The sequence below is a fragment of the Dasypus novemcinctus genome, chromosome 6 (genome assembly GCF_030445035.2).
Source record: "Dasypus novemcinctus isolate mDasNov1 chromosome 6, mDasNov1.1.hap2, whole genome shotgun sequence".
Lineage (NCBI taxonomy): Eukaryota > Metazoa > Chordata > Mammalia > Cingulata > Dasypodidae > Dasypus > Dasypus novemcinctus.
In genome coordinates this window covers 49,710,369-49,736,081 of record NC_080678.1, presented here as the reverse complement: position 1 = coordinate 49,736,081, position 25,713 = coordinate 49,710,369, and the positions used below count along the sequence as shown (strand labels likewise).

Here is a 25,713-nt window from a genome sequence, read left to right as displayed (position 1 = left end):
TGCTTGTTATTTTTGCTCACTGTTTGCACTCATTGTCTGCTCGTTGTTTTTCGCTGGTTGTCTGCTCATTGTCTGTCTGTTTTTTCTTTTGGAGGCACTGGGAAATGCACAAACGTGGAACCCCACCCCACGCCCTTCACGTGGAGGCGGGGTGCTCCACTGCTTGAGCCACATCCACTCCCTGCTCCTGTTTTGGGGTTTTTTTGCTCATTGTTTTGCTCATTGTCTGCTTGTCGCTTGTTAGTCTTCTTTAAAAGGCACCAGGAACCAAACCAAGGACCTCCCGTGGGAGGCGGGTGCTCAGCCGCATGAGCCACATCTCCTCCCCCTGATGATTCTTTTTTTCAGTATTCCAACTCTAGACTTGTTTCTGGACTATTACCTTTATCTTGTTGAAGCCAAATCCAAGTGACCTCTAAATGGGAATGGCATTTTTCAGTGGTAAACTGCTTCTACATTTAAAAATAGCTCACATTTGCTAGGCATCAACTACATACCAGGCACTATACTGATCCCTTTATAGAAAATGTCTCAAAAATCTCACAACTGATGACCTTTCTACACATGCCTCTTCTTTTACTTTTACTGGATCTGTGGTTGGCATTTGAGTTGGTGTAACAGCCAGGCCCTGGGCCTCAGCAGACCTGCTGCTCCTACTCTCTGGTTTCTTGGACTCACCCTGGCCAGCTGACAGGGAGATGAAGAGGGTCAGTCACCACATAGGGAGCCAAGAGTGCCTACAGCTGCCAGCAGGAAAATTGCACCCATCATCCATGTGGAATCTAAACCCCCTCTTGATGTAGAGGGGAAATGGACATAACCATCCCAGGGTCCACAGGATGGAGGAATAGAGTATGGATTAAAGTGGACTTATTGGTGTTCTGCTGGGGAACTATTGTGATTAGTAAGGGAAGAAATTGTAGTAGTGATGTGGAGAGGGTGGCCACGGTGGCTGCTGATGGTAGGGAGATGGAAGAAGAGATATGATGTGGGGGCATTTTTAGGATTTGGAATTGTCCTGGGTGGTGCTGCAGGGATGGATGCTGGACATTGTGTGTCCTGTCGTGGCCCACTGGGTGGACTGGGGGAGAGTGTGGACTACAATGTGGACCACTGTCCATGTGCTGCAGCGGTTCTCTAGAATGAGTTCGCCAGGTGCAGTGGATGTGCCACAATGATGGAAGAGGTTGTTGATGTGAGAGGGGTAGGGTGGGTGGGGTAGGGTGTATATGGGAACCTCATAATTTTTGAGTGTAACATTTAAGAGAAAACATAGAGGAAGAAAAAAAATCTCACAACTCTGAGATGCTATTACTATCCCCATTTTGTAACTGAGGAAACTCAGGCACAGAGAGGGTAAGTGCCAAAGCGTACCCAGCTAGTGAGAGGTAGAGCCAGGCCGCCTGACTCCCGTATCCACGCAGCTTCCACGCCGCGCTCTGCTGCCTTCAGTCTTATTTTCATCTCTCTGTCAAACCTGTTCTCCAGGCAGGGCAGGGATTAGCAGCCCCATTTTATAGGTAAGGAAAGCAGGGCTGTTGACAGAGCTGGTAAGTAGCAGAGTCGAGATTTGGGTAGAAACTCCCGACTCCAAGCCCCACGCTTTCCCAACTTCTTTCATAACGCTTCATGTCCATGGCAAAGCCAACACCTATAGAAAAATGTCCTGTAGACAAAGCATTTGTGAAAACTGGTATTTTCCCAGAACCATGTTGTACCAGAGACCACCGTGTGCTTGTTCGCCATGTGGCCTGATTTTTTTCCCCTGGCTTTATTTTCTTCCCCATTCTCTTCTTTTCTGCTCGTGTTTGCTGATACGTGCCCTTACTCGTTCTTTCTTTCTCTCCTGTGCACGTGCGCGCACACACACACACAACTCTCGCCCCTCGATCAAAGCCTCTCAAGGACACACACGCCTTTCTCCTCTACACATTCTTACACCCGGTAACACACGTGCACACAAGACCTCAGGCTCACCCGGCCCTGGGCCAACACACACACACGCATACCCCCGTGTACACGCACACCCTCTGTGCTGTGCACCCCGAGGCCGGGGAGTGGAAGTAATCCCCTTGCACGACCATGTGAGAATGTGATCATTTTCCCTTTCTCCCGCTGATCCAGCCCTGAGGTCTAGACAGGAAAAGGCACGCAGGGCAGGAAGGAGGGCTCCGCGTGAGGGAGACAGGGAGCAGGGAGAGCTAGCATTTAAGGGAGAAGGTGGCCCTGTCTGAATTGCTCACCTTAGAGGAGCCAAGCACAAGCTTAATTAAGTGGCAGAAAAGTCTTGCCTGGAGCCACCCCGGGAGGAGGTGGTGCAGCTGGGCTCTGCTCAGCCAATCCCCATGTGGCGTGGGCGCGGACTGCCCCCCACCCCGGGCTGGAGCCCAGGGGCCCCCTCTGCAAGCCCTCAGCTGACTGGTCCATGGCCCCAGGCTTATGGGGTGACTTTCTTCTCCGTGGACAACCTCAGGAATTCTGGGGCAGGACTTCAGGGAGGTGAAATCAATCTTACATGCTCGGTCCTTGATCAGAATGTTCCTGTCACATCATGGCATTCTCCAGATCACACTTGAGTAGAACATTGGCATCTTCTATGAGATGTTATTTGGGGTTCCAAGGGAAAAACTATCCCTTAGTGAAACCTTTGAGACACTTGGGCTTGAAAAAATGTGACTAACAAAAACGTGAGAAGATGCTCAACATCATTAGTCATTAAGGAAATGCAAATCAAAACCACAATGTCACAATGAGATATGGCAACCACTAGGATGGCTATAATAATAATTTTTTAAAAGCAACAGAAAATAGCAAGTGCTGGCAAGAAATTAAAACCCTTGTATGTTGCTGGTGGCAAAGCAAAATGGTACAGCCACTGTGGAAAACAGTTAGATGGATCCACACAAACTTAAACATAGAGTTACTATATGACCCAGCAATTCCCCTTCTAGATGTGTACCCAAATGCCCATCAATGATGAATGGATAAACAAGACATGTCATATCCATGCAGTGGAATATTATTTGGCCATGAAAAGGAATGACATGCTATGATATGGATGAAGTCCAGAACATTATACTAAGTGAAAGAAAAAGCCACATATTATATGATTCCATTTCTATGAAATATCCAGAATAAATAAATCCATAGAGGCAGAAGGCAGATTGGCTGTTGCTAGGGCCTAATGGAAGGGAGAAAGGGGAGAAACTGCTCAATGGATACCAGGTTTCCTTTTGGAGTGAAAAAAAATATTTTGAAACTAGATAGAGGTGGTAGCTGCATGACATTGTGAATGTACTAAGTACCACTAAATTGTTCCCTTTGAATCGATTAATTTTACAGTTATGTGGATTTTACCTTAATGTGTATTTTTAATGGTGAATAAATTGCAGGAATAATTGCAGGACTTCTTGGAAACTTTAGTTTGCCCAGGGGAACTCCAACGCAGTGACTCTTAACCTTGTTTGACTGAAGAATTCTTTTCCCAGGGTTCCCCTTGGAACCCAGCACTGGCATTGTGGCGTTTGGGGGCATGTGTGGGTGCTGTGCTTCCTGAGGGATCATGAACCAGCTCCTTTCCTTGCCCAGGTGCGACACTTGAGAAGTAGCTGAGGTTTATCTAGGAGACTACATGGAAGATTTTTACCAGAACCCCATCGAAATCAGCCTTTCTATTCAAGTGGATAACATTCCTGGCTCTTTGGGCAGGAACCAAGCCACCTGCCAGAGTGAGGCGAGAAGAGGAGGAGGCACAGGGAGAGAGGAGGGATGGCAGAGGCCTCTCACAGTTTTTCCTTCGACAAAATTAGATGATGGGAATCTCTTATGTTTTTTAATGTAACGTTCTTTGTGATCTATTCATTTTAATTTAAAAAAAGTGTCAAGTAAAAAATTTTTAAAAAGCTAGGACACATTGAATTTTCCCAAATTCGTATTGGGTGACAATGAAGGCAAATAAACTGATTAATAATAAACACTTAAATTATTTTTTAAAAAAAAGAAAAATTAAATGAGCACCTACTCTGGACAGTGCAAATACAGAGCAAAAACCCTCCCCAACTGGAGCTTTTGCTGTAATTCACCACCTTCTTAGAACCTGCACCTGCCCCAAAAGTACTGTTTGACTATTTATCCTTTTCTTAGAAGCATTTGCATTTTAATATGAAATGGAAAAGCCTTAAAAACCAAAGCCAGTCTCAAACCCCAAAGAGCTCAGAGGAGGGAGTCTTCTTGGCCTTGTGCACCACACTGCGCTGGTGAATTAATTCTACTCACACCCCCTCCTGTGCACTTGGGGGGTGATTCACAGACATTCTGTGGGGCACATCTCTCTTGAGGCAGAGGAGGGAGCATAGTAGGGACACAGCTGTAGGGGACTGTAAATAACGGTACAAGGTGTGCCTTACGTCCTGGCCGTGGAGAGGTGCTCAGGGTGCCCCAGTTGATGGGCATGTGATAATAATAATAATGTTAATATAATTCATAACAATTATTATTACAGCTATTGGTTTCTGAGCAGTGCACTTATGCCAGATACTTTATATCCATTTCTTCCCTTGACACTTGTAACAGCACCGTATGGTGGGAATTCTCACCATTTGAAAGATGAGAAAACTGAGGGCAGAAAAGCTAAGTACCTGGCCTAGCGTCCCACAGCCAGTAAGCCGCAGAGCTGGGATTCGAGCGCAGGAGAAACTCAGGCTCTCCTGAGAACTCTAGCTCATGGTTTCTTACTCTTAATACTCACATTTACTCTTTACCAAGCGCCCCATCCTAGTTACAATGTTCTCCGCTAGCTGTGGCCACCGCCTAGGGATGCTTCGCACAGAGCCCTGGTTGTTGTGAGGTACCTGGACAGTTCGTGGAGGTTCTAATCTTGCATTTGTGTCTTTTAGAATGTATGAACTGAGCTGCTACTTACCTCAAGAAAAAGACCTGAAAATCTCTGTCTATGATTACGACACCCTTACCCGTGATGAAAAAGTGGGAGAAACGATTATTGATCTGGAAAACCGATTCCTTTCCCGGTTTGGCTCCCACTGTGGCATACCTGAGCAGTATTGTGTGTACGTGGCTTTGGCCATCAATGCAGAGGTTCTGTTCTCTCTGCCCTTAATCCCTGGGGAAGCTTCGACTCCCTGCCTCCGTGCCTTTCTTCCTGGAACCACCGCTCCCTTCAGTCAGATACTAGTAGGATTATCTTAGGGAGAGCCGGGGCCATCGCATTGCCCAATTCCGGGGGCACCTTCACATTGTAGGCTGGGTGATGTGGTCACCCTGGTGCAGGGCCCAGCGAGCGTGGCAGGGGTAGAGATCTGGGAGACCAGTCCCCTCTCCCCCGCTTTGAGCCCCCCTCCTTGGTGTCAGGGATGGAAGACTGGCAATGGGTGATCGTAGACATTACCTACCCTTTGGAAGCGGGCATCCCCCTCCCCAGCCTGGGCAACCTGAAATGATGAATTTTCTGACGTCCCTTTTTCCAAGAGAGCTATAGGGTATCTTTCTACAGCATCTAATGAGGTACGCCTTACAATTTCTAATTTATGTTTTCTTTTCTCTTACGACTATAATGATCTCAGCCTAACTCCTCATTTTTACAGAGGAGGAAACTGAGAACCTCCCCCGCCCCCCCCCCCCCCACCTCCACTCTCAAATTGATTGATTGGCTGAGGTCAAATAATGTGGATTTTAGGCTGGGAAATGGAGTTCTAAGCAAAACCAAAGTTGTAGAGCAGGACTGGCTCCCTTGTTATATAGAAACACCTATAATATGTATGTGTGTGTGAATCCAAGGAGAGTGTGTGTGCCTGCAGTAACTCCAGGCTGTGTGTCGTGATTCACAGTTCTGGAGTAAATACCTGGCGAGATCAGTTGAAACCAACGCAGTTGCTTCAAAATGTAGCCAGATTCAAAGGCTTCCCACCACCCATCCTTTCCGAAGATGGAAGTAGAATCACATATGGAGGACGAGAGTACAGTTTGGATGAATTTGGTGAGCACGTTGCTGTGGATTGCAAGTTGGTAACAGAGAGTAACCCATACCTATAGCTGGGTTTGTTGGGAGGGGGTTGTGTGCAGGCAGACCCAGCCTCCTAACTGTATATTCTCTGAGACTCTGTGGGTGTGGCCCTATTGAAGAAAAGCCACATGATGGTGTTCTGCCATCTTGTCAAGTGTCAAAGTGGATGCCTTTCCTTCTTTTTCTTATGTTTCACTTGACCTTTTTGGGTCAGAGCCACTCAAGCTTTGACCACAAAGTTCCAGTAGTTAACTTATTTCCATGTAATACAAAATGAGCGCTAAAGTGCTCAGATGGTAGTGCAAGAATGAGCACTGAACAAAGATGAACAGGAACGGGGGTGTGAAAATGCTTCCCGATCCTGAACTCTTGATTCTTCAAATTTAAAAACTTTGTTTTTCCTTTTTATTTTGAGGAAGACTTAGTCAATATTGGGGATGATGAGATGTTGAAAAAATGTTGATGCTGCTGTTAACATGTGAATTTGAAAAAAAAATTGGGAATAAACTAGGAAACAACATGGCATAGTAGTTTAAGAGTAACCCCAACAATCAAACGACCCTCCAAAAGGTGATATCAGTCCTGGTGATTATTACTATTGTTACAGAAAATACCACCCCACGTCTTAACAGCTTTGAACAACCAGTTTGTTTTGCTCACGACTTTGTGGGTCAGGAGTTCAGGAAGAGCTTAGCTGGGCAGTTCTCACTTGGGTGCAGTCAGGTGTTAGCCTGGGCTAGATGGCTGTGGAGGCTCCCGCGGCTGACAGCTGACGACTAGAGCCCCTACCCAGGGCTTTCCCGCAGAGCTGTCTCAGTTGTCAGGCGTTCTACGGGGAACATGGCTTCCCCCAGCACCAGCAACCCAAGAGAAATGGGCAGAAGCCGTGTGGCCTTTTAGGCCCAGCTTGGGAAGTCACACAACCCCTTTTTCTCTATACTCCATCAGTCGAATGTGTCTCAGCTTCAGAAGGAGAGGACATAGACCTCACCTCTTGATGGGTCAGGTGTCAAGAGAATTTTTGAGCCATACTTTTAAAATGCCACAGTGATGCAAATGCCACAGTGATGCTAACAGTTGTAACAATAAATTTGCAAATGCCAGTGGCTTAACACAGAAATTTATTTCTCATAAACTCAAAACAGGTGTCCCCGCATGTAGGTGGCCTTTCTCCTAACAGTGCTTCCTGGACTCATCCAATAGCTCTGCCGTTCTTCAGCTCAGGCTTCTAAGCCTGAAGGTACTTCTGCTACTTGAAGGTAGCAGAAGAGGAAGGTGCAGAGAAGATCCTACAGGGACATTTCTGAAGTGACGTGCATGATTTCTATTCACTTTATCTTCTAACTGAACTTAGTTACATGACCACACCTAAATGCATGAGAAACAAGAGTCCAACTGTGAGTTTCTGCCACAGAGGTGAATTTGGACTGCTCTCACTTAAATGTTCTGGTGTGTTCCGATTCCTTTGCTACTTGCAGCCCAGAAGTTGGGTCAGGATGGGTCAGGACCTCTGGCCAGCAGGTATTTTGATCCATGACTCCTTCATATGTTAGAATTTTGCATGTTGACCCTGCCTGTCCAGGATGAAGTGCTGCAAACAGCTCAGGGCAATCTGGCTGAACTGTTCCCGCATGCCAATCCCTTTTTCAACACCGCTTTCCATTTCCAGAAGCCAACAAAATCCTGCATCGACACCTCGGGGCCCCTGACGAACGCCTAGCCCTTCACATCCTCAGAACCCAGGGGCTGGTCCCTGAGCATGTGGAAACGAGGACTTTACACAGTACCTTCCAGCCCAACATTTCCCAGGTAAAGTGGCTCTCCACCTTTGAACACTTGTCATCCATACCCAATGCAAGGGCAATCACTGACACTGATTTAACTCTTTTGGATACTTTAGCTTCATCAAATTTATTATAAGAAATTTTAAGTAACTCACAAAATCCAGACAGGAGAGTGGCTGTGACACAGAACAAACTCAAATCAGTGCCTCTCTCTTATCTCTTGAGTCATTTCTCTCTCTGAGTCTATTTTCATCTTCTCACTTGTTGTGGCCACCTTCCTATGCTTCAGAACATCATGGAAAGTTCCTGAGAGTTTGTGTGTTACAATGCAGTCACTCAGACCCCCACTTCCCACTCATCTACTTCCAAATGTGGAATCAGCTGGTTGCCCCAGTGTGGCGTGGTTATCCACCACTGGGTCACTCAGCAGTAGCCAGATGGGCAGGGTCTAGGAAAGCAAGAGGTTGGCCCCGCTTGGGTGAGAAGGTGCCCCCTGAGATGAGACATCCATGGAAGCAGGGCCATGGAGCATGAGGTGGCTGCTCACAGTAACAATGTAGATGGCAGTGACAATGTAGATGGCAGTAGGGGGCAGTAAGTTCCCAGAAGATGGGGAGCAGGCTTCAGAGAAGCAAGGTGAGACATGGCATATGACAAAATAATCTCTGTGGAAGCTTGTTATAATGAAGAATCCTAAGCTATTCCTGTAGAGGTTCAGATTTAGTAGATCTACGGTGGGGTCAGGAATCCGAATTTTAACAAATACCTGGAGTGGTTCTGCTGCAGGTGGCTAGGAGACCACACTTGAACAAACATTAACCTAGTGGTTGCTAATATTGTTGACACTGACAGCAAAACAGTGAACAAGCTCATTTCCAAAAAGTGACCACGTGCCTGGTCTTAGTAGATAAGTTTGTTACTCATTTCTTGATTTTATTCTATTATACATTTTCATTTCCTCCTCCTCTTATTCTTCTTCCTTCCCCCAAAGAACCCATTCCTCCTCCACTCCCCCACCCCCCCAATTGAATTGTGGGCTCTGTAAATTGCAAAGCACAGAAGCTTTCTCCCTGGGAGTCCAGCAACCCTCCATCTCCTCTACCTACATCACTGGGCACAAACTGTGGCTAGATCTTAGGAGATGCCTACTGTCCTATAGTGTGCCAAATGTACTGTAGAGTCTTGAGTCCAAGAGAGTCATTGGAAGAGAGTCAGGATCATAGTAAAAGAGATCCCTTTTCAGGAGCTCCAGCAAATTCATGTCAATCACAATGCATTGGGAAGCCAATCTAGTGGTTTCCTTGGCAACCTTCTTGAAGACCTGTCTGAAGGCAGTGGCTACAGAACATCCAAAAAACATTTTGGGGTGCAGAGTGGTTCCTACAGTGGACGAGGTTTTCTAATGGCATTCCTGGCCTGTCTGGAAGAACATTCCAGTCTGATGGATTGGCCTGGTCTCACCAAGAGGGCCAGGATGCGTGCCAGTCCAGGCTTCCATCCTCCCTCCCCTGCCGCCCTCCTCCTGAGTGTGCGCACCAGTGAGCCAGTGGCAGGAACCCTGACCTTTTGGGAAGAGTAATACCTTGTCATTGTTCGAGTCTTTCCTTTGAAAGTGCTGTTATAAGTTTTTATTTTATAGGCTTAAATAACATTTTTATTTTGAATTTTGAGGGTAAGTGGAGAAACTCTTGGGTCTCATAAAACTGGGACTACAATGTGATGACAAATATAGTGACATCCTGAGAACTGCTCTGAAGGGTCAAGGGCCCAACTTTGTCATTGTAAGAGGATGTGTGAGTGTGTTAGTGATGGGAAGCCTCTCATTTTATTAACCAGGGAAAACTCAGTGATGCAGGTGGGCACACTTGCAGCCTGAGAGACCCCTGGGTGAGAGTGAGAATGGGTGAGTTAAATGACACTGCAGATGTAGGACTAACCTTGGTTTGCTCTTCTACTCCATTTCATTGCCTTCCATATAGATTAATAAATTAAGAAGAAATAGTTTCACCTAAGAAATGCAAAAGAAAATTTTAATCTCTACTACCCATTATATGATGTCAGTTCTCTTTTCATTTTTTTAGGGGAAACTTCAGATGTGGGTGGATGTTTTCCCCAAGAATTTGGGACGCCCAGGCCCTCCATTCAACATCACACCTCGGAAAGCCAAGAGGTAAGTAATCGTGAGTCTCTGCTATACGGGGCTTCAGGCTTGGTCCAGAGCCAGAGGAAAAAGTACCTTCAAAATATACTTTCAGGTACTACCTGCGTGTTATCATCTGGAACACCAAGGATGTTATCTTGGATGAGAAAAGCATCACAGGAGAGGAAATGAGTGACATCTACGTCAAAGGGTAAGGGCAGCATGCAAGAGCTTTTAACAAGCTCAGGGAATGAAACAGACTCTTCTTCACTGGGTTGGGTTTTCATGACTGAAGTGCCCATGGCAGGATTCTTGGTTATTTGAAGCTATTTTGTCTTATTAATGCAGTCTGCTTAGGAAGCTCCTGAGAGATAAGGGGGAGAGAGCTGAATCTGTATGGATCTTGTTTATGAGCAGAGGTCACAAAGGACTGTACAAACTGATAAAAAGTTCTTCATTTCTCTTTCAACAAAGTGAGTTTTCTTCAATTTATACAACAGATTTTTTATTGCTGAGATATTTCAGTCATGCAGTTCATTTTTATTCTTTTTTGCTACCTTGAAAAACTAGCCTTAGAAGCACACGTATAGCTTCCAGAATGTTTTATTACCAGCAACTAATGTTCATGGTAAAGAGGAAACATTTAGCAGATTTTAAACAATCATCCATTCCATCAGTTTACAGAGTACCTGTGTCTAACATGCAAAGGCTCATATTTGTTCATTATTCTGTTACTTGCGTAATTCAGTTGCAAATGGTCCATATTGATGTTAGTTATGTGTTTATTCCTTGATCATAGATGTTGACTGCCAAATGGCATAGTGATTAAGAGGCCAGACTCTAAGGTCAAACTGCCTGGATTCAAATCCTGATACTTTGCCTTCTAGAGCTAGGCAAGTTAGTAAACTCATGGTATCTCAGTGTCCTCATCTGTAAAATGGAGATAATAATAGTACTAACTTTCCAGGGATCGCTGGAAAATTCATTTACTCCAAGCATTTAAGGCAGTGCCTGGCACAGCAAGTCCTATTTGAGCATTAGCTAGTATTATTTCTCTTCCACATGGACAGAGTTTGGTTCCTTGATACGTAAAAGGTAACACTTGTTGAAAATCTGGCATATGCATAAAGCGAGAACAAAGTTTCACTTATGATCCCAAGTGGCCCTCAATCAAAACTTTTGTTAAAGACATAATTATGATCATTTAGGTTCCCTGTAAACAGGGAATGTTTCATCAAGTTCTTCATTATTCTTTCTCATTTCAGGATCTTATTACCATTCCCCAAGGAAAACTAATCCTAGCTAATTATATATATGCAAATTTATTTGACTATCTTAAGCATTATTTGTTTTCAAGTCAGGGAAACAAACTCAAGTAATACTGGACTGTGAAAACACCTTTGATCAAAGAATAAAGCACAACTTAAAGTACCATGTAACATTTGGAATTAAAATCTACACACTATATGTGGAAGGATTAATGATACATAATAACAAGACTACAACTGTACACATGAGTGTTACATACAAAGCTATGTACATTTACATACACAAATACATATACCTAGAGTAGTTGTTTAACATTTCTGAAAGTTAAAATATGAAAAGATTCATGTTTGAAATCAAATGTGAAAAAGCTCCATGAAAAAAATGAGAGGGAGAACGGCAGGAGACCCTGGAGAGGATGATGGTGGCACTTTGGTCAAGAGGTGAAGCCACCAAGGTCATTGCCAAGAGACCATAGACTCTCCTCATTGAGTTAGCTGAAAAGTTAAGGGGCAAAAGCAATCATTTTGCTGATTTAGCTAATCAGTTCCTTAAGTAGCAAAAAATGCAAGTACTGCAAGTGGTTGATATCAATGTCACTATTAACAATAGGACCTCATATTTGCTAATCACTTTATTGTCTCCATGGTACTTTGAGGCAGAGTAATAGGCGGGGAATTTTAAGACAGACTGACCTGGGGGATATACTTAATTCTGTCAGCACTGTCTGTGTGACCTTATGTAAGTTACATAACCTCTCTGAACCTCAGTGTGAGAAGAATAAAATAATGCTTGTTAAATACCTGGTTCATAGCAGATGATCATAAACATGAGTTAAGGAATCCCCTCACCCTCCTTCTCAAACTGCCCCCTTCTAAGCCATGGCCTCTGATTCTGTCCTCATGGAGACCATTCGAAGAGACACGTAGTGTTGCCATCATTTTACAGATGAGGAAATGAGACTCAAAGAGTCGAGGGGCAAAGCAAGTTCACAGACAGGCCTGCCTGCTACTGAGAATCTCTGTCCCTGGGGCCCAGGCATCAATGTTTGCAAAAGCTCCCGGACAGATTCTAAGGTACACTCTACCCCTTGGCCGGTTCCAGACCAGGAGCCTTCCCGGTAGCAGGCAGATGTGACCACCACTTCCTTCCAGTCACGTTCATTCACATCAGCGGGTATTTATTTAGTGTCCTCTTCGTGCCAGGCACAAATAAAAGGAAATTCTTTTTGAAGATTATCATCTTAACTTTTAGGTTGTTTGCTGAAGTCATTTCTCCTAAATATGTACGTGGAAGTAACTGCTTACCTCTCCCTTACTTATCTTGTTATTGTGGTCATGGTGAATTTAAGAGTGATGATTTTTAAAAAGGAAGCCGTAAAGTCACTTGATTCGTGCCTTTTTTATTTGTGTAAGTAAAATCTGAAAAAGGAAATGCTAAAATTTGGAGCTAACTCATATTCATTGAGCCTACCCGCTGTGATGACAGTCTAGATGAGTTACAGCTCTAAAGACTCAAAGCCGAGCCAGCCTGCTTCGGCATTCCCAAAATAGAAGCTGAATTGTTGATATTTTCCAGAAAATTTTGCCTTATCCCTGTTAACTGAAGTCTAAAGGATTTCCTGCTTTGGTTATAGAGGACTTCTGTTTTATTTGGCTAAAACCTAAGTGGGATGCAGCCAAGCGCCTCCCCTTCATAAATCAGCCCCCGCTCGGTAGATAACTGGAACCTGCCCAAAAAAAGTGGATTAATTCTCCTGCCCGTCACTCCCCTGATCACGGCACAGTTTTGCAGCTAGATTACTTGTCAGTCACATGAAGCTAAGTCTGTTTGCCTCTGCTTTTCAGCTGGATTCCTGGCAATGAAGAAAACAAACAGAAAACAGATGTACATTACAGGTCCTTGGACGGTGAAGGGAATTTTAACTGGAGATTTGTTTTCCCGTTTGACTACCTCCCCGCCGAACAACTCTGCATTGTTGCTAAAAAAGTGAGCTTTGAAATATGCACATCGGAAGTGGATGTCTTGAGTCTTCTTTAAGTCTTAGGTTACTGAGTCCAGCTCCCTCTTGTTACAGATGGGGAAACTTGACACCTATAGCCCTGTAGATTCTCGCCCAGGAGCACAGAGCTAGGACAGGTAGTGTGTAATTGGGTAGTATAAGGAGCGCGACTCTCCTTCCCCTATCGTGCTGGTGGCAGAGTGAAGGACCTGGTAAGGGTGGAAGTGGGGATCTTGTATCTATATATATATGAAACTCAGATGTGCTTTTTACATGACGGAAAGACCAATTTCTTCCCATGATAAGCAAAATTGTTCGGCTAATTAGCCAGAGACAATATTAAAGTAGGGGAAATTTTCCTTTTACCTTCCTTATTAAACCTCAGCATATATCTTACTTTCTTCAGAAGCACTTCCTTCAGGGTTCAGGGCCCTCATGGTCCTAATTAGAAAGAATCTCAGTTACAGAACTCAACTCAAACTGGCTTGCGCTGAGAATGATTTATTGGCTCACGTTACTAAAAAGTCCAGGGTTGGCTGGCCTTAGAAACGCCTGGCTCCCAGGTTGAAATGATATCCTTAGGAACTTGTCTCACTGTCTCCACTGCTCTGCTCCGCCTTCCTCCCTGGGCCCCATTTCCAGGCCTGCTCTTCCCTGGTGGAGATGACTGCTGCAGTCCCCACTCACATCCTGTCCTCTCAACAACCTCAGCAGAAAGAATATTCTGGAATTGGGCCTCAGCGTACCTGCTTGTTAGGGGTCATGTGCCCATCCCTGAATTGAACATTGTTGCCCAGGGATGCCATGCTGTGTTTGGGCAGATTTTGGAGTTGGGGGTAGAATTTGCTCCTCCAGAATTGCATGGACTTCGAGGGCCACTAAAGAAAATCTGGGTGCTTTCATCAAAAAAAAAGGGCGGTCTAAAACCTGGGCAGGTCATAACAGCTATATTCTCTTGGTCCCCCTCGCGTTTGTCCTCTCTGTGTTCTGTAAACCTTCCCCAGTTCTGCTTATTCACCACCTCTCCCCACGCCCAGCCCAAATGTACCTGCGCTGTGTCCCATCTGGCCTGCCCTGCTCCCTGCTGGCCCTATTCAGTGCTGATGTGTAAGAAGCACTTATTCCATGCCAGGGGAGATGAAGGTCTACAGTGGCAAGTTTCTAGAGGTACAGGGGCTCAGCCTGATGTTGAATCATGAATACTTTCAGACAGTGAGGCAGGCCAGGGAGATGGGGGTTGGAGGTGTATGGTGGGTGTGAGTGTGTGTGTGTGTGTGTGTGTGTGTGTGTAGATTGGGGCCAGGTAGACCTTGAGGTAAAGTTACCTTTCCTCTCTGCTCCTGCTTAGGGCTGGACCTCTCCGTACCCTGAGTGGTACATGGAGCATGATCCCCCCAAGTACAGCCAGGCGGGGACAGACAAAAGCAGAGTGGGCTTCTGAGCCCCTCAGAGCCAGGCCCTCTCAGCCCTGCAGAGGAGAACATTCCTAGAATGTCATCCGAAAAACAAGAAATGATCCTGCAGTCTTCTTCGAAATTCATGAAACATTGGGAGAATTCCCTTTTTTCAGGACTAAGGTGTAATTGGACTAAGATGGGGTATTCTTCTTGGCTAATATTGTCTGGGCAGAGGCAGGAACCAGAGATGAAGACTTGGAGGACTCTTAGTCCTCCCTCTACTTACCTCCAAAGTGAGTCATCTGGGGGTCTTAGTTGACCACAAGCATATAAAGCCAGCAGTATTTTTCAAAAGTAAAAACTGCAAGGAAATTTTAAATCTGCACTGATAAAAGAATGAAATCTAGCCCCCAGTCTCCTCACCCCCATGTAGAATGGGATGCTAGAGTAGAGGATTTCTAAGGCCTCTTTTACTCAGGCATCTGTGTACGATGGGCAAAAGGTCACTTGCTCAGAAGTGACACCCCCACGTGTGGTTCTGTGGGCAGGGATAGAACAGCCGGGTTGGGGGAGGATAATCTAAGCAGGCCCTAGTGGTTTGGGGGGGGGCGGGATTAATCACCCCCCAACCCCCAACCCCAGGGGTGGCAGCAGGAAGTCACACTGATAGGAACATGGCAGGAGGCCTTCTGTTTGGGAATGGCCTCAGACGTCCTTTATGTCACCCGGCTGGTGGTCCTGAGGTTTCCTGAGGGGCCCAGCTGCCCTCAATGCACATGGGGTGGAGGGGTGGGACCAAGGAGAATGGCGTCCGGGGACGTGTGAAAAGGATTGAAAAAGGCTCGTGGCTTGATGCTGGAGTTTCAAAGGACAAAGGTGAGTGTCTCAAAGCCAATAACCAGTACCATTTGATTTGTTTTTACTCTTCTCATTTTAGGAGCATTTCTGGAGTATTGACCAAACTGAATTTCGGGTGCCACCCAGACTGATCATTCAGATATGGGATAATGACAAGTTCTCTCTGGATGACCACTTGGGTACGGCTCACATTTTGGATCACTTTCTCCCAGAAATTATACTTGGAGTTAATGAAATCAATTAAAGCTTGGCATCGACTGAATCTCCAGTCCTGTTGGTCATTTGCGGGGCATGTCCACTGCCTGGCACGGTGGATGTCACCCCTTTTCCTGGATCCTGCCACACTCATTGGCTCCCATGGAGGCTCTCCCACCAGCTCCTGTCTCTCTATGAAGACTCAAACCCTATTTTCACCAGCAGAGGCCCACCCTCACCTCCACATCCAAGCCACCCACTCACTCCTCCACACCTTGACATCAGCTCCCACCCTCCTCCTCCTATGCTGCTCTTGAAAGTCACCAGGGTCCCTAATCTCCAGGCCACTGCTCTTCCCCCAGGCCCAGCTAAAGGCACCTGGCTCTGATAAAGCCTCCCCAGCCCCTCCTTTTCTAGGCACACTCTTCCCTCACTCCCCCCCCTCCCCCCAGCATTGTTTTTCCTGATCTTTTAGCTCTCCCGGGCCCTGAGTCTGTCTCATTAATCGGTGCCGTTTCTTCCTCCCCCTCTTAAATACAGGCCTTCCCTGAGGTCTTTCACTCTTCTCCAGCCCCCCTCAGCAGTTTACCCACTCCCACCAAAGGTGAAAGTAAAGCTTCAGCTTTTAAACCAGCCTGACCTCTCACGTCACCCCTCACATAACCGTAAGAAACTATTATGATGATTATTCTCAATTACCAGCCAGAACTTTCACCTGTGTGTTTGGCTGGTACATCCAATTTATTGAAATCAAGCACAACCTTTCTTCCCTGACCTCATACCTTCTCTCCTCACAGATTTCTTTTGCTGTTTATGACACATTTTTCAGCCACCCAGACAGAAGAACCCAGAGTCCTCCCTGATTTCTCTCTCTCGCCCCCCTAGCCAGGCAACCACTCAGTCCTAACAAGTTAATCTGCTTTATCACGCTGTTTTATTTTCTTATTTCTATTTTCTCTGCCATTTGCCAGTTCAGACTTCATTTTCTCTTACCCAACTGTTATAGCAGCCCCTAATATATCTTCCTGCTTCAGTTTTGCTTTCACAGGACCTTTCCTGGCTGAGGAAAAGCACATTGTGGTACCACTTTACCCCTGACAGCACCTGAGGCAGTGGTTTTCACTAAGTGCTCAATAAGATTTGAACAAATGACTATGCAAATATGCTAATTTACAATGCTTATGAGCAGGAACGCTATATATACTGAATTCCAGAATAGTAGCGAGATTTCCCTTAGCTTTTAAAGTAAATAGTCTGAAAGCAAATTAGGAGAATAGCTGCATTTCAAAATGACTAGTAATGAAATGGCTAACAAATTATCACCAAAAAGACAAGAGAAAAGCACACGTAGTCTCCAAAAAGGAAAAGGTAAACATGGATTATGAATCCATTAGATGATAAAGGGCAGCCTCTGACTCTGACTATTTAAAAGGGCTCAATTACAACCTCCCTATTTCTCTTCACTGCCACCATTGAAGAACAAAGTCTAGTCTAGTCTCAGTTGTACATAGACTTGACCCCATATCATAGATACCAAATTTTTAAGGAAAGGGCTCATGGGACTTCCCAAGGCCAAAAGATAGTCACAGTGAAAGTGACACCAAAGAATTAATGCCTCACTTCCCCGAACCTGATCAGGGCTTCCTGGTTCCTGGGAAGAATTCTTCTGTTGAGTTAGTTAAGTTCCTTCTCAAGCTCCTGTTTTCCAGGTTTCACTAGGAGAGGCTTGAATGTGAATGTTCCATGGAGCCTCCCATGTTCCAAGCACCAGTTGTCTGTACTATGAGGTTGCCAAATAACCTCTCGGTTTCAGGCAGCTCTGAACCAAAATGAGCAAATTTCAAATCCAGGGGTGCTCAGTTCAGTGGAAATGTTGTCTATAGGTGTTTAATTACTTTGAGCATGTAGAAGAACTCTGTTTATGCTTGTGTCTCTAAGAAATAATACATGCAGTCCTCTGTTAGATGCTGAGCAGTTGACAGATGTCTCTTCTGCCATTTCCCATCTTCTCTGGAAAGAACTTTTAAATGTCTACCAGGGTCTCTTTCTCTAACTCACACATCACCTGTTCAAAATCACTGTCTGCCTTTCCTTGACAAGAACATTCTGTTCACTTCTGAACTACGGCATAGCCACTTGGAGCTTATTTGGGTTTAATGTTGTTTCCTTGGCTAGGTTTCCTGGAGCTTGATTTGCATCAAGCAATCATTCCAGCAAAGTCACCAGAGAAGTGCAATTTGGACATGATTCTGGACAAAGCAATGAACCCCCTTAAAACTAAGACAGCGTCACTCTTTGAACAGAAGTCCATGAAAGGATGGTGGCCGTGCTATGCAGATAAAGATGGCTCCCGAGTGATGGCTGTAAGAGTTTTTATTGGTTGGGGATTGTCTATTCCTATTTTTGTTTAGGTTTTGCCCTTCAGCAATAGATTTACTGCACGTAAGATAAGAAAGTACTTGAGTTATGAAGTCTGTTTGTACCTGGGATCACAAGAGAGCATGGGAGATGCTATATGTGTTTGGTTGGGGGAAAGGTAGGAGGGTTGGAATGGGCAAAACACTAGGAGCCCAGGTGGTTGCACAGTGTTTCTTTAGGACTCTCCATCACCAGGAAAGTTCAATAGATGCTGAGCCTCCAGTACAATTCAGTTCAGAAAAAGAAACTTCAAATTTGAGGTATTCTCGCTTAAAAAATCAGGGGCAAGGGAAGCGGATTTGGCCCAATGTATAGGGCGTCTGCCTACCACATGGGAGGTCCAAGGTTCAGAACAGGGCCTCCTGACCTGTGTGATGAGCTGGCCCATGCGCAGTGCTGATGTGCGCAAGGAGTGCTGTGCCACGCAGGGGTGTCCCCCACGTAGGGGAGCCCCACACGCAAGGAGTGCAGCCCATAAGGAGAGCCGCCCAGCGTGAAAAAAGTGCAGCCTGCCCAGGAGTGGCACCGCACACACGGAGAGCTGATGCAGCAAGATGATGCAACAAAATGAGACACAGATTCCGGGTGCCGCTGACACAAGCAGACACAGAAGAACGCACAGTGAATGGACACAGGGAGCAGACAACTGGGTTGGAGGGCGGGGACAGGGAAAGGGGAGAGAAAAAAAAATCAGAGGCGAGAGACATGGAGTGCTGATAACCACTGAACAAGGAGAACTTAACTTACATGCAAGTTTGGGGAACTCAAGATAGATTTTCATATAGAAACAACAGTGCGGGATACCACGCTGTGTCACAAAAGATTACCTAACTCATTACGTGTTACTAATAAGATCTAACACTCCTCGGTCACTAATTACGAAGCATGCAACATGCTAAGTGCCTTACATTCACAGGCTTATCTTTTAAAACAACCCTGAAGTCTAATTTACATACAATAAACTGCACCCATTTAAGGTGCATAATTCAGTGAATTTTGACAGATGTGTATACTCCATGAAACCACCACCGTAGTCAAGATCCAGAACATTTCTATCTCCTCGCAAAGCTTCCTTGTGCTCATTTGCATCCCATCCCTCTCCCCCTCTCCCCGCCTCCCCTCCTCCCAGGCAGCCCCTGATCAGCACGTAATCTCATTTAGTTCTGCTGACGACTCCGTGAGGTAGATATTAACTCCATTTTATAGATTATAAAGACAGGCTTGCGGAGACCGTGCAACTTGCCCAAGTCACATACCCAGCTTTGTCTGACTCCTGAACCTAGGCTCTTAACGTCTATGCTCCACCACCTAAACGATTCCATGGCCAGGGCTCCTGAACTGGTGATGTAGTGTGCTTTCCTGAGTCCTAGAAAGTCTGTTCAGGCCTTAGTTGAGCCTGACCATGGAGATGACCAAGTTTCTCGACCTCTTTCAGGCTTATGGTCCTCACCCACACATGTGGCTAATGAGCATTATATGAGATGATCCACATAAAAGGCTTAAAATGATACCCAACACATTGCTCAGAAACTGTCCACAGGGAAGCAGCATTCATTCACTCATTCATTCCTTTGTTCAGCTAGTGTGCATTGAAAACCAACTGCATGCCAGTACCATGCCACACAGTGGGGGGGCAAGGCTAGCATGAAGGGGCATAGCCCTCCTCTCTTGCAGCTTGCAGCTAATGCGCAATACATGATAGATATTGTTATTCGCAATATTCAGGTTAATCTGGCTCCAAGAAAAGTTAAAACGGAAGATGTGTGTGAAGGAGAGATTGATGTGAGAAAGCTAGAAGGACAGGGATACAGAGAATGAAAAGCGGAGAGCGGAGGACAGGAGAGCAATTTGTCCTCTCAGATTCCCACACAGAGTCAGTTCAGAAACACATGGAAGAGGAAATGTGATGAAATCTCTTGAGGAAAATTTAAGGCAATCTAAGGATTGTTTAACAAGAATAAAAATCATTGCTCAGGGAATACTCCTTGGGTTGAAGTAAAAATATTTGTGAAACGTGATGTCATGTGTTTAACCTGTTCTGCTTTACTGAAGGGGAAAGTGGAGATGACATTGGAAGTCCTCAGTGAGAAGGAGGCCGACGAGAGGCCAGCCGGGAAGGGACGGGATGAACCCAACATGAACCCCAAGCTGGACCCACCGAAGTGAGAGGCCCTCTTTATTCTTGACGTTGTCTGATCCCCAAACACCTGCAGTCTGAAAACCCCTCCAATCAGCTTAATGGAATGGATTAGCTGTTGTCCTTCTCATTTTTGTACTTAATAGTATGGGGTGAGGGGTGGTGTGGTTGGTGATTTGGCTTCTATTTAACCCTCCTCCTTTCCCAGGAAACCGAAGTTCAGCATGGCCCCAGGATTTTAGGAAGCTGTAATATGTTAAAGCTCCTCTCTCGGCCCACCTAAGGGGAATAATATCTTTTCTTGACTTCATAAATGTTGTTGATTATTCCTTAACCTGTTTTGTGCTCTGAGATAAACTGTCGGTGCCTCCTGAGTTAAGGTGGTAATGACACCATTTCTTTGCAATGCAGCCGACCAGAAACCTCCTTCCTCTGGTTCACCAACCCGTGTAAGACGATGAAGTTCATCGTGTGGCGCCGATTTAAGTGGGTCATCATCGGCCTGCTGTTCCTGCTGGTCCTGCTGCTCTTTGTGGCTGTGCTCCTGTACTCCCTACCGGTGGGACTGCTGGGCCTCTGGCCTGGCTTGTTTGTGAATTGTGGTCGGTTATCTGACTTGGTATTTGCTCTGATTGCCGTTCTGAAGGATGGCTCACATAGCAGTTGAGGCGCTGCTGCCCTTCAGCTGTTAACTGTGCATGCGGATGTGCACACACACGCTGTCTTCTAGTGATGGGTAATCCAGTCTATCGTGGCCATTTAAGAAGCTCCTCATAGGTTTGTTATTTTTTTCCTGGTTGAGTTTCTGTTGATTTAAACCAGTGGTTCTCAACCAGGGCGTTTTTGTCCCCCAGGAAACATTGCCTGGAGACATTTTCTATTGTCATAACTGGCGGGTGCTACTGGCATCTAGGGGGTTAGAAGCCAGGGGTGCTGCTAAACATCGTGCCGTGCACAGGGCGTCATGCCGTGCACAGGGCGTCATTCCACATCAAAGAGTTACCTAGTCCGAAACATTAGAAGTGGAGTCCGAGCAAATACACGTTTTTAACACAGTTTCTGTTTCCTTTTCAGAACTATTTGTCAATGAAGATTGTGAAACCAAATGTATAATAAAAGCAAAGACTTCTTGACAAGAGTCAGTAAGCAGTGAGGAAACCCTGCCTCCAATTATGGACCAAAATCAAGTGTGATTTTGTCTGCATCTTAGACTACAGACAAGGGGCATGTTATACTTCTCCACGCGCCTTCAGTTCCCAGAGGGTCTAAGTCCTGGAAAGTCAGGCCAACGAGCAACATTTTTACCATGTTATCTTTTGAAGTATTAAAAGTTTTATTTTCTAAAGTTTTAATCATATTTTTCAGAACATTTTTCAAGGTGGCTGGTTCCATTTAAAAATCATCCTTTTATGGGTCAGTATTTCTGTAATTGAATTTTTAGAGATTGCTGAAATAGAATTCAAAAATGTCTGAATCTTGTTTTTATACACTTATTATTTGTAGTCAACAGAATAGTTACCCTGATTCTTATTTATGTCTGTAACCACCGTTATGAGATTTTGTATGGATAAATTTCTTGAGACTCTGTTCAACCTCTGTGATGAACCAAAATAAAAATGTTCGGCCTTTTTCTCAAGGCTGTTCATTTAAGCTTTGAATATAGTCGACAAGGAAACATCTTCTATTTTCCTGGGTCTCAGTGAATGAAATGCCATGGCGTAACACTTGGCTCTAGCCCTTGATGTGTGCCACCAAATTTTACCCATTTGGGGAAAACGGACTTTGGCCCAGTGGTTAGGGCGTCCGTCTACCACATGGGAGGTCCGCGGTTCAAGCCCCGGCCTCCTTGACCCGTGTGGAGCTGGCCCATGCGCAGTGCTGATGCACGCAAGGAGTGCTGCCCTGCCACGCAGGGGTGTCCCCCGCATAGGGGAGCCCCTCGCGCAAGGAGTGCGCCCCGTAAGGAGAGCCGCCCAGCGCGAAGGAGGGAGCAGCCTGCTGAGGAATGGTGCCGCCCACACTTCCCGTGCCGCTGATGACAACAGAAGCGGACAAAGAAACAAGACGCAGCAAAAAGACACAGAAAACAGACAACTGGGGGAGGGGAGGGGAATTAAATAAATAAAAATAAATCTTTAAAAAAAAAAAAAAAATTTTACCCATTTGGTCACACTAAGGCTAATATAATAAATAAAAACTAACACATATTAAAGGTACTTATTAATATTTTGTTTGCAGCACTGTTTTAAGTGTATTAGCTCATTTAATACTCAAGCTAAACCTATAAGGGTAGACAATGCTATTAATCCCATTTTACAATTGAGCAAATTGAGGCACAAAGAAGTTAAGTAACTTGCCCAAGACCACATAACCACAATGGTAGAGCATGAACTTGAACCCTTACAGTCTGACTCTGGAGTCTTCTCTCTTAACCTCTCTTACCCACAATTCTATGTCATTGGTAGAGCCCTGTCAAGAGCAACCTAGACCTGAGATGGTCAAATGGAGGACAGTCGTGACATGTGTGACTCCATGCTGGCACCAAAGCCTGTCAGCATGTTTCCTGGAACAAGTGAGAACACTGTCCTGTTAATATATGAGATCACGGTAACATCAGAAAACAGTTCTATTGCAGCAGCAGAATGGAACTGAGGGGAGCAAGAAGTAGTGCAGTAATGAGGATGCTTTTAGACATTCAGATAATGTTATACTGCAGTGGTGATGGTTTTGGCATTAGTGCAGACTTGTTTCAGGTTTTGAATATTTTAATTCCCTTAAGCGTTCTGCCAAAAACCCTAGCATTCAAAGTGTGCTCAATACCTAAAAAGGTTAGGAGGCACATCTTCCGCTAAGTTGGAACGCTCGGCATGCCCCGCACGCCCGGACACTCCTCTCTGGAGTCCACTCATGTCATTCGCCCACACATGTGCCTCCCCCACTTTCGCTGGTGGGACTCCTGGCCTCCCATGAAGTTTCGTTTCAAATGCCACTTTGTCCTAGAAGCCTCTTGGGTCCCAAAGTGATCCGTCAATCTCAGAAGTGGACAAATTAGTACAGCCTTTATGGAGAAGTCGATATTAATAGCCTTAATAAATTTGCGCTCTTCAACCCAGTGATTCTACTATCCTAAGGAAATAATCAGAAAGGCAGTCAAAGGTTCAGGTACCAAAATGTTTTGGTTACAGTGTGGTATACAATGGCCCAAATCAGAAACAACCTAAATGCCCAACTATAGGGGAATGGTTGAATATGTGGTGAGAGTCCATATATTGGTGCAAGATGAAAAAAATCATGTTTTCAAATTTCGCTACTGATACAGGAAAATGCTGATGATATGGAAAATGACAAAAAGCCCAGCTCAAATGCAATAAGGAGCCAATTAGATGTCTGTGTATATATAAGGAAATGCATCAAAATAGTAGTAGTAAGAGTTTATGCTAAGTTTTATATTTGTGAGCATTTAAAATGTTAATTTGTAAATGTCAGTCAACATTGAATATTCATAAGAAATATTTTCCTGCAAATCTAAGCGCTCCAGTTTGGCAGACATTAGTCTGCAGTTTCACCCTGTAGCTCTGGGAAGGGCTCATCCTCAGAACTAAGTTCCTGAGGGCAGAGATCACGTCTGTAAGAGCTGCACTCCAGGGGTCCTGGAGCAGCAGGTCTGGATTCACACCTGGGTCAGGCCCCAGACTCCTCATCTAACTACGCACTGGAATGCTGTGAGGCTAAACAACGTCATATACATAAAGTGCCTTCACGACATCTGACGCCTACAGGTGTTCAGTCTGTGGTAGCTTTAGGCGTTGCCTTAGAGTAGTTAAAGTCTAACGTCCTAGTTCCAAGAGTAGAACTAAGAACACGTCTTCACACAGCGAATGGACACAGAGAGCAGACAATGGCGGTGGGGGGAGAGAAATAAATAAAAATAAATCTTTGAAAAAAAAGAACACGGTCTTTTCCTTCTAACAGGAAACACAGACTCTCTAGCAGGAGGAAAACAAATGTCAGGTAAGGCTGCCTCTCGCCTTCCTGAGCCCCCCGCAGTCCCAAGCCTGGGGGTGAGGAAGGAGACCAGCTCTCCCTACTCCAGGTAGGGTTGTGCAGGTTGGTATGTGGGGGTGGCAGTGGGGCTGCAGGCGTTGGTCCAGTGGGCCAGAGGGTGTGCCCTGTGCATTGCTTCAGACTGCTCCAGCTTGGGGACCAGTGCCCGCCCCTCTCCGGTTAAAGGGCTGACGAGGTTCTCATTAAGGAGTCAGGTGTTTGTGGGTGAGGTCCCCAAGCACACAGAACCTTCCAGTCCCTTCAGGTCCTAGTGTACCTACATCCAAACTACGGCTTTCTAATAATGTTGCATTGTGCTTACAATTAAGTGAAGCTCTGCAGCTTTCATCTAATTTAGGGACACCCTAATGATGAAAGGGAGACAGTTTTGTTTTAAGATGTCATTTTCTTGGAGAAAAATTAGGCTCCATACAAACACATTGCCACAGGTAGAGGTGTTATTGGGAATATTTAGCAACCAGTGTGCCACTGGCACTAACCGGTCGGAATAGATCCTGCACCCATCAGAATGGATAATGGCTGTAAAAAAACCTGGGACCGCCACACCTATTTGTACAGGCTGAATAGTAGCCCTGGTTCCAGAAACCTAGCAACATACTTTCCCATAGTTCCTCATTCAAGGAATAGTTGTTGGATGAATAAATGAATAACTATGGGGAAAGACTTTTCCTTCTTTGTCTTTGGCATGCCTAAGTGGAATCCACTAGTGTAGTTCCTTTGAGTCAATATCAGCAAAGCTCTATCAGGAATGAAATCATTCCCAAGGATAGCATAGAGCTGGGCTCTCTGGGTAGCACCACTCTCCTCCTCTCCCTCTCCCTCCCCAAAAAATTTTCACCTTGTCAAAAGATAATGGTCCCTCATTTGAGGCTGTTATATACCTGGTGAAATATAATGATAGCTAAAAACTGGAACTAATCACAGTCCAATTAGAAGGTTGCTTCACTGTGAATTAAACAACCCTTAGCCCTAACTGATTCTAGCAAGTGCCGCCATTAACATTGTCATCTTCATTAGGAAAATAAATCTCCGTCAATGCCATGGGAATGCAGGGAATTGAAATTTCTGACAGGCAAGCTAACACTCGATCTTATTCTGTCCTTCCTTTCTCATTTTGAGGTTGAAAAAAAAAAGGCCACAATTAGACCTGCATGTTGCTTTAAAGAGCTATTTAAAAGACAGGCAGAGTTCTGAAAACCATTTTGGAAGGGCAGCAGAGGGGAGCTGAGCTGTCTGGTTTTCCAGGTGCTGGCCCAGTGGCAGCTCTTTGCTCCTCCAAGTACACTCCAGCTCTGAGGATTGTTTGTCCAAGGACTGGGGCTAGTTCATTTCACCCCCATTGAGCAGATTTTATTACAAACACAACTAGAAGGCTAGGGCACTTTCTGGAGACGGAGAGAGCAAGCAAAAATTACAACTTGGCTACCATATG

At 45.2% G+C, this 25,713-nt stretch overlaps 1 protein-coding gene across 3 annotated transcripts in view; it reads left to right on the top strand.

Moving 5' to 3' along the window:
• The window catches only part of MYOF (myoferlin), a 157,232-nt gene extending 135,358 nt beyond the window's left edge, over nucleotides 1–21,874 (top strand). For all 3 annotated transcript variants that reach the window (XM_058298784.2, XM_058298783.2, XM_058298782.2), the window contains 11 exons: nucleotides 4,896–5,066; nucleotides 5,844–5,992; nucleotides 7,689–7,828; nucleotides 9,885–9,973; nucleotides 10,059–10,154; nucleotides 13,057–13,198; nucleotides 15,546–15,645; nucleotides 17,837–18,024; nucleotides 20,132–20,241; nucleotides 20,628–20,775; nucleotides 21,291–21,874. In XM_058298784.2, the coding sequence (XP_058154767.1) occupies nucleotides 4,896–5,066; nucleotides 5,844–5,992; nucleotides 7,689–7,828; nucleotides 9,885–9,973; nucleotides 10,059–10,154; nucleotides 13,057–13,198; nucleotides 15,546–15,645; nucleotides 17,837–18,024; nucleotides 20,132–20,241; nucleotides 20,628–20,775; nucleotides 21,291–21,329 (1,372 nt within the window). In that variant the 3' untranslated portion in view covers nucleotides 21,330–21,874. The remainder of the gene's footprint in view (nucleotides 1–4,895; nucleotides 5,067–5,843; nucleotides 5,993–7,688; nucleotides 7,829–9,884; nucleotides 9,974–10,058; nucleotides 10,155–13,056; nucleotides 13,199–15,545; nucleotides 15,646–17,836; nucleotides 18,025–20,131; nucleotides 20,242–20,627; nucleotides 20,776–21,290) is intronic.
• The last annotated feature ends 3,839 nt before the right edge of the window (nucleotides 21,875–25,713 follow it).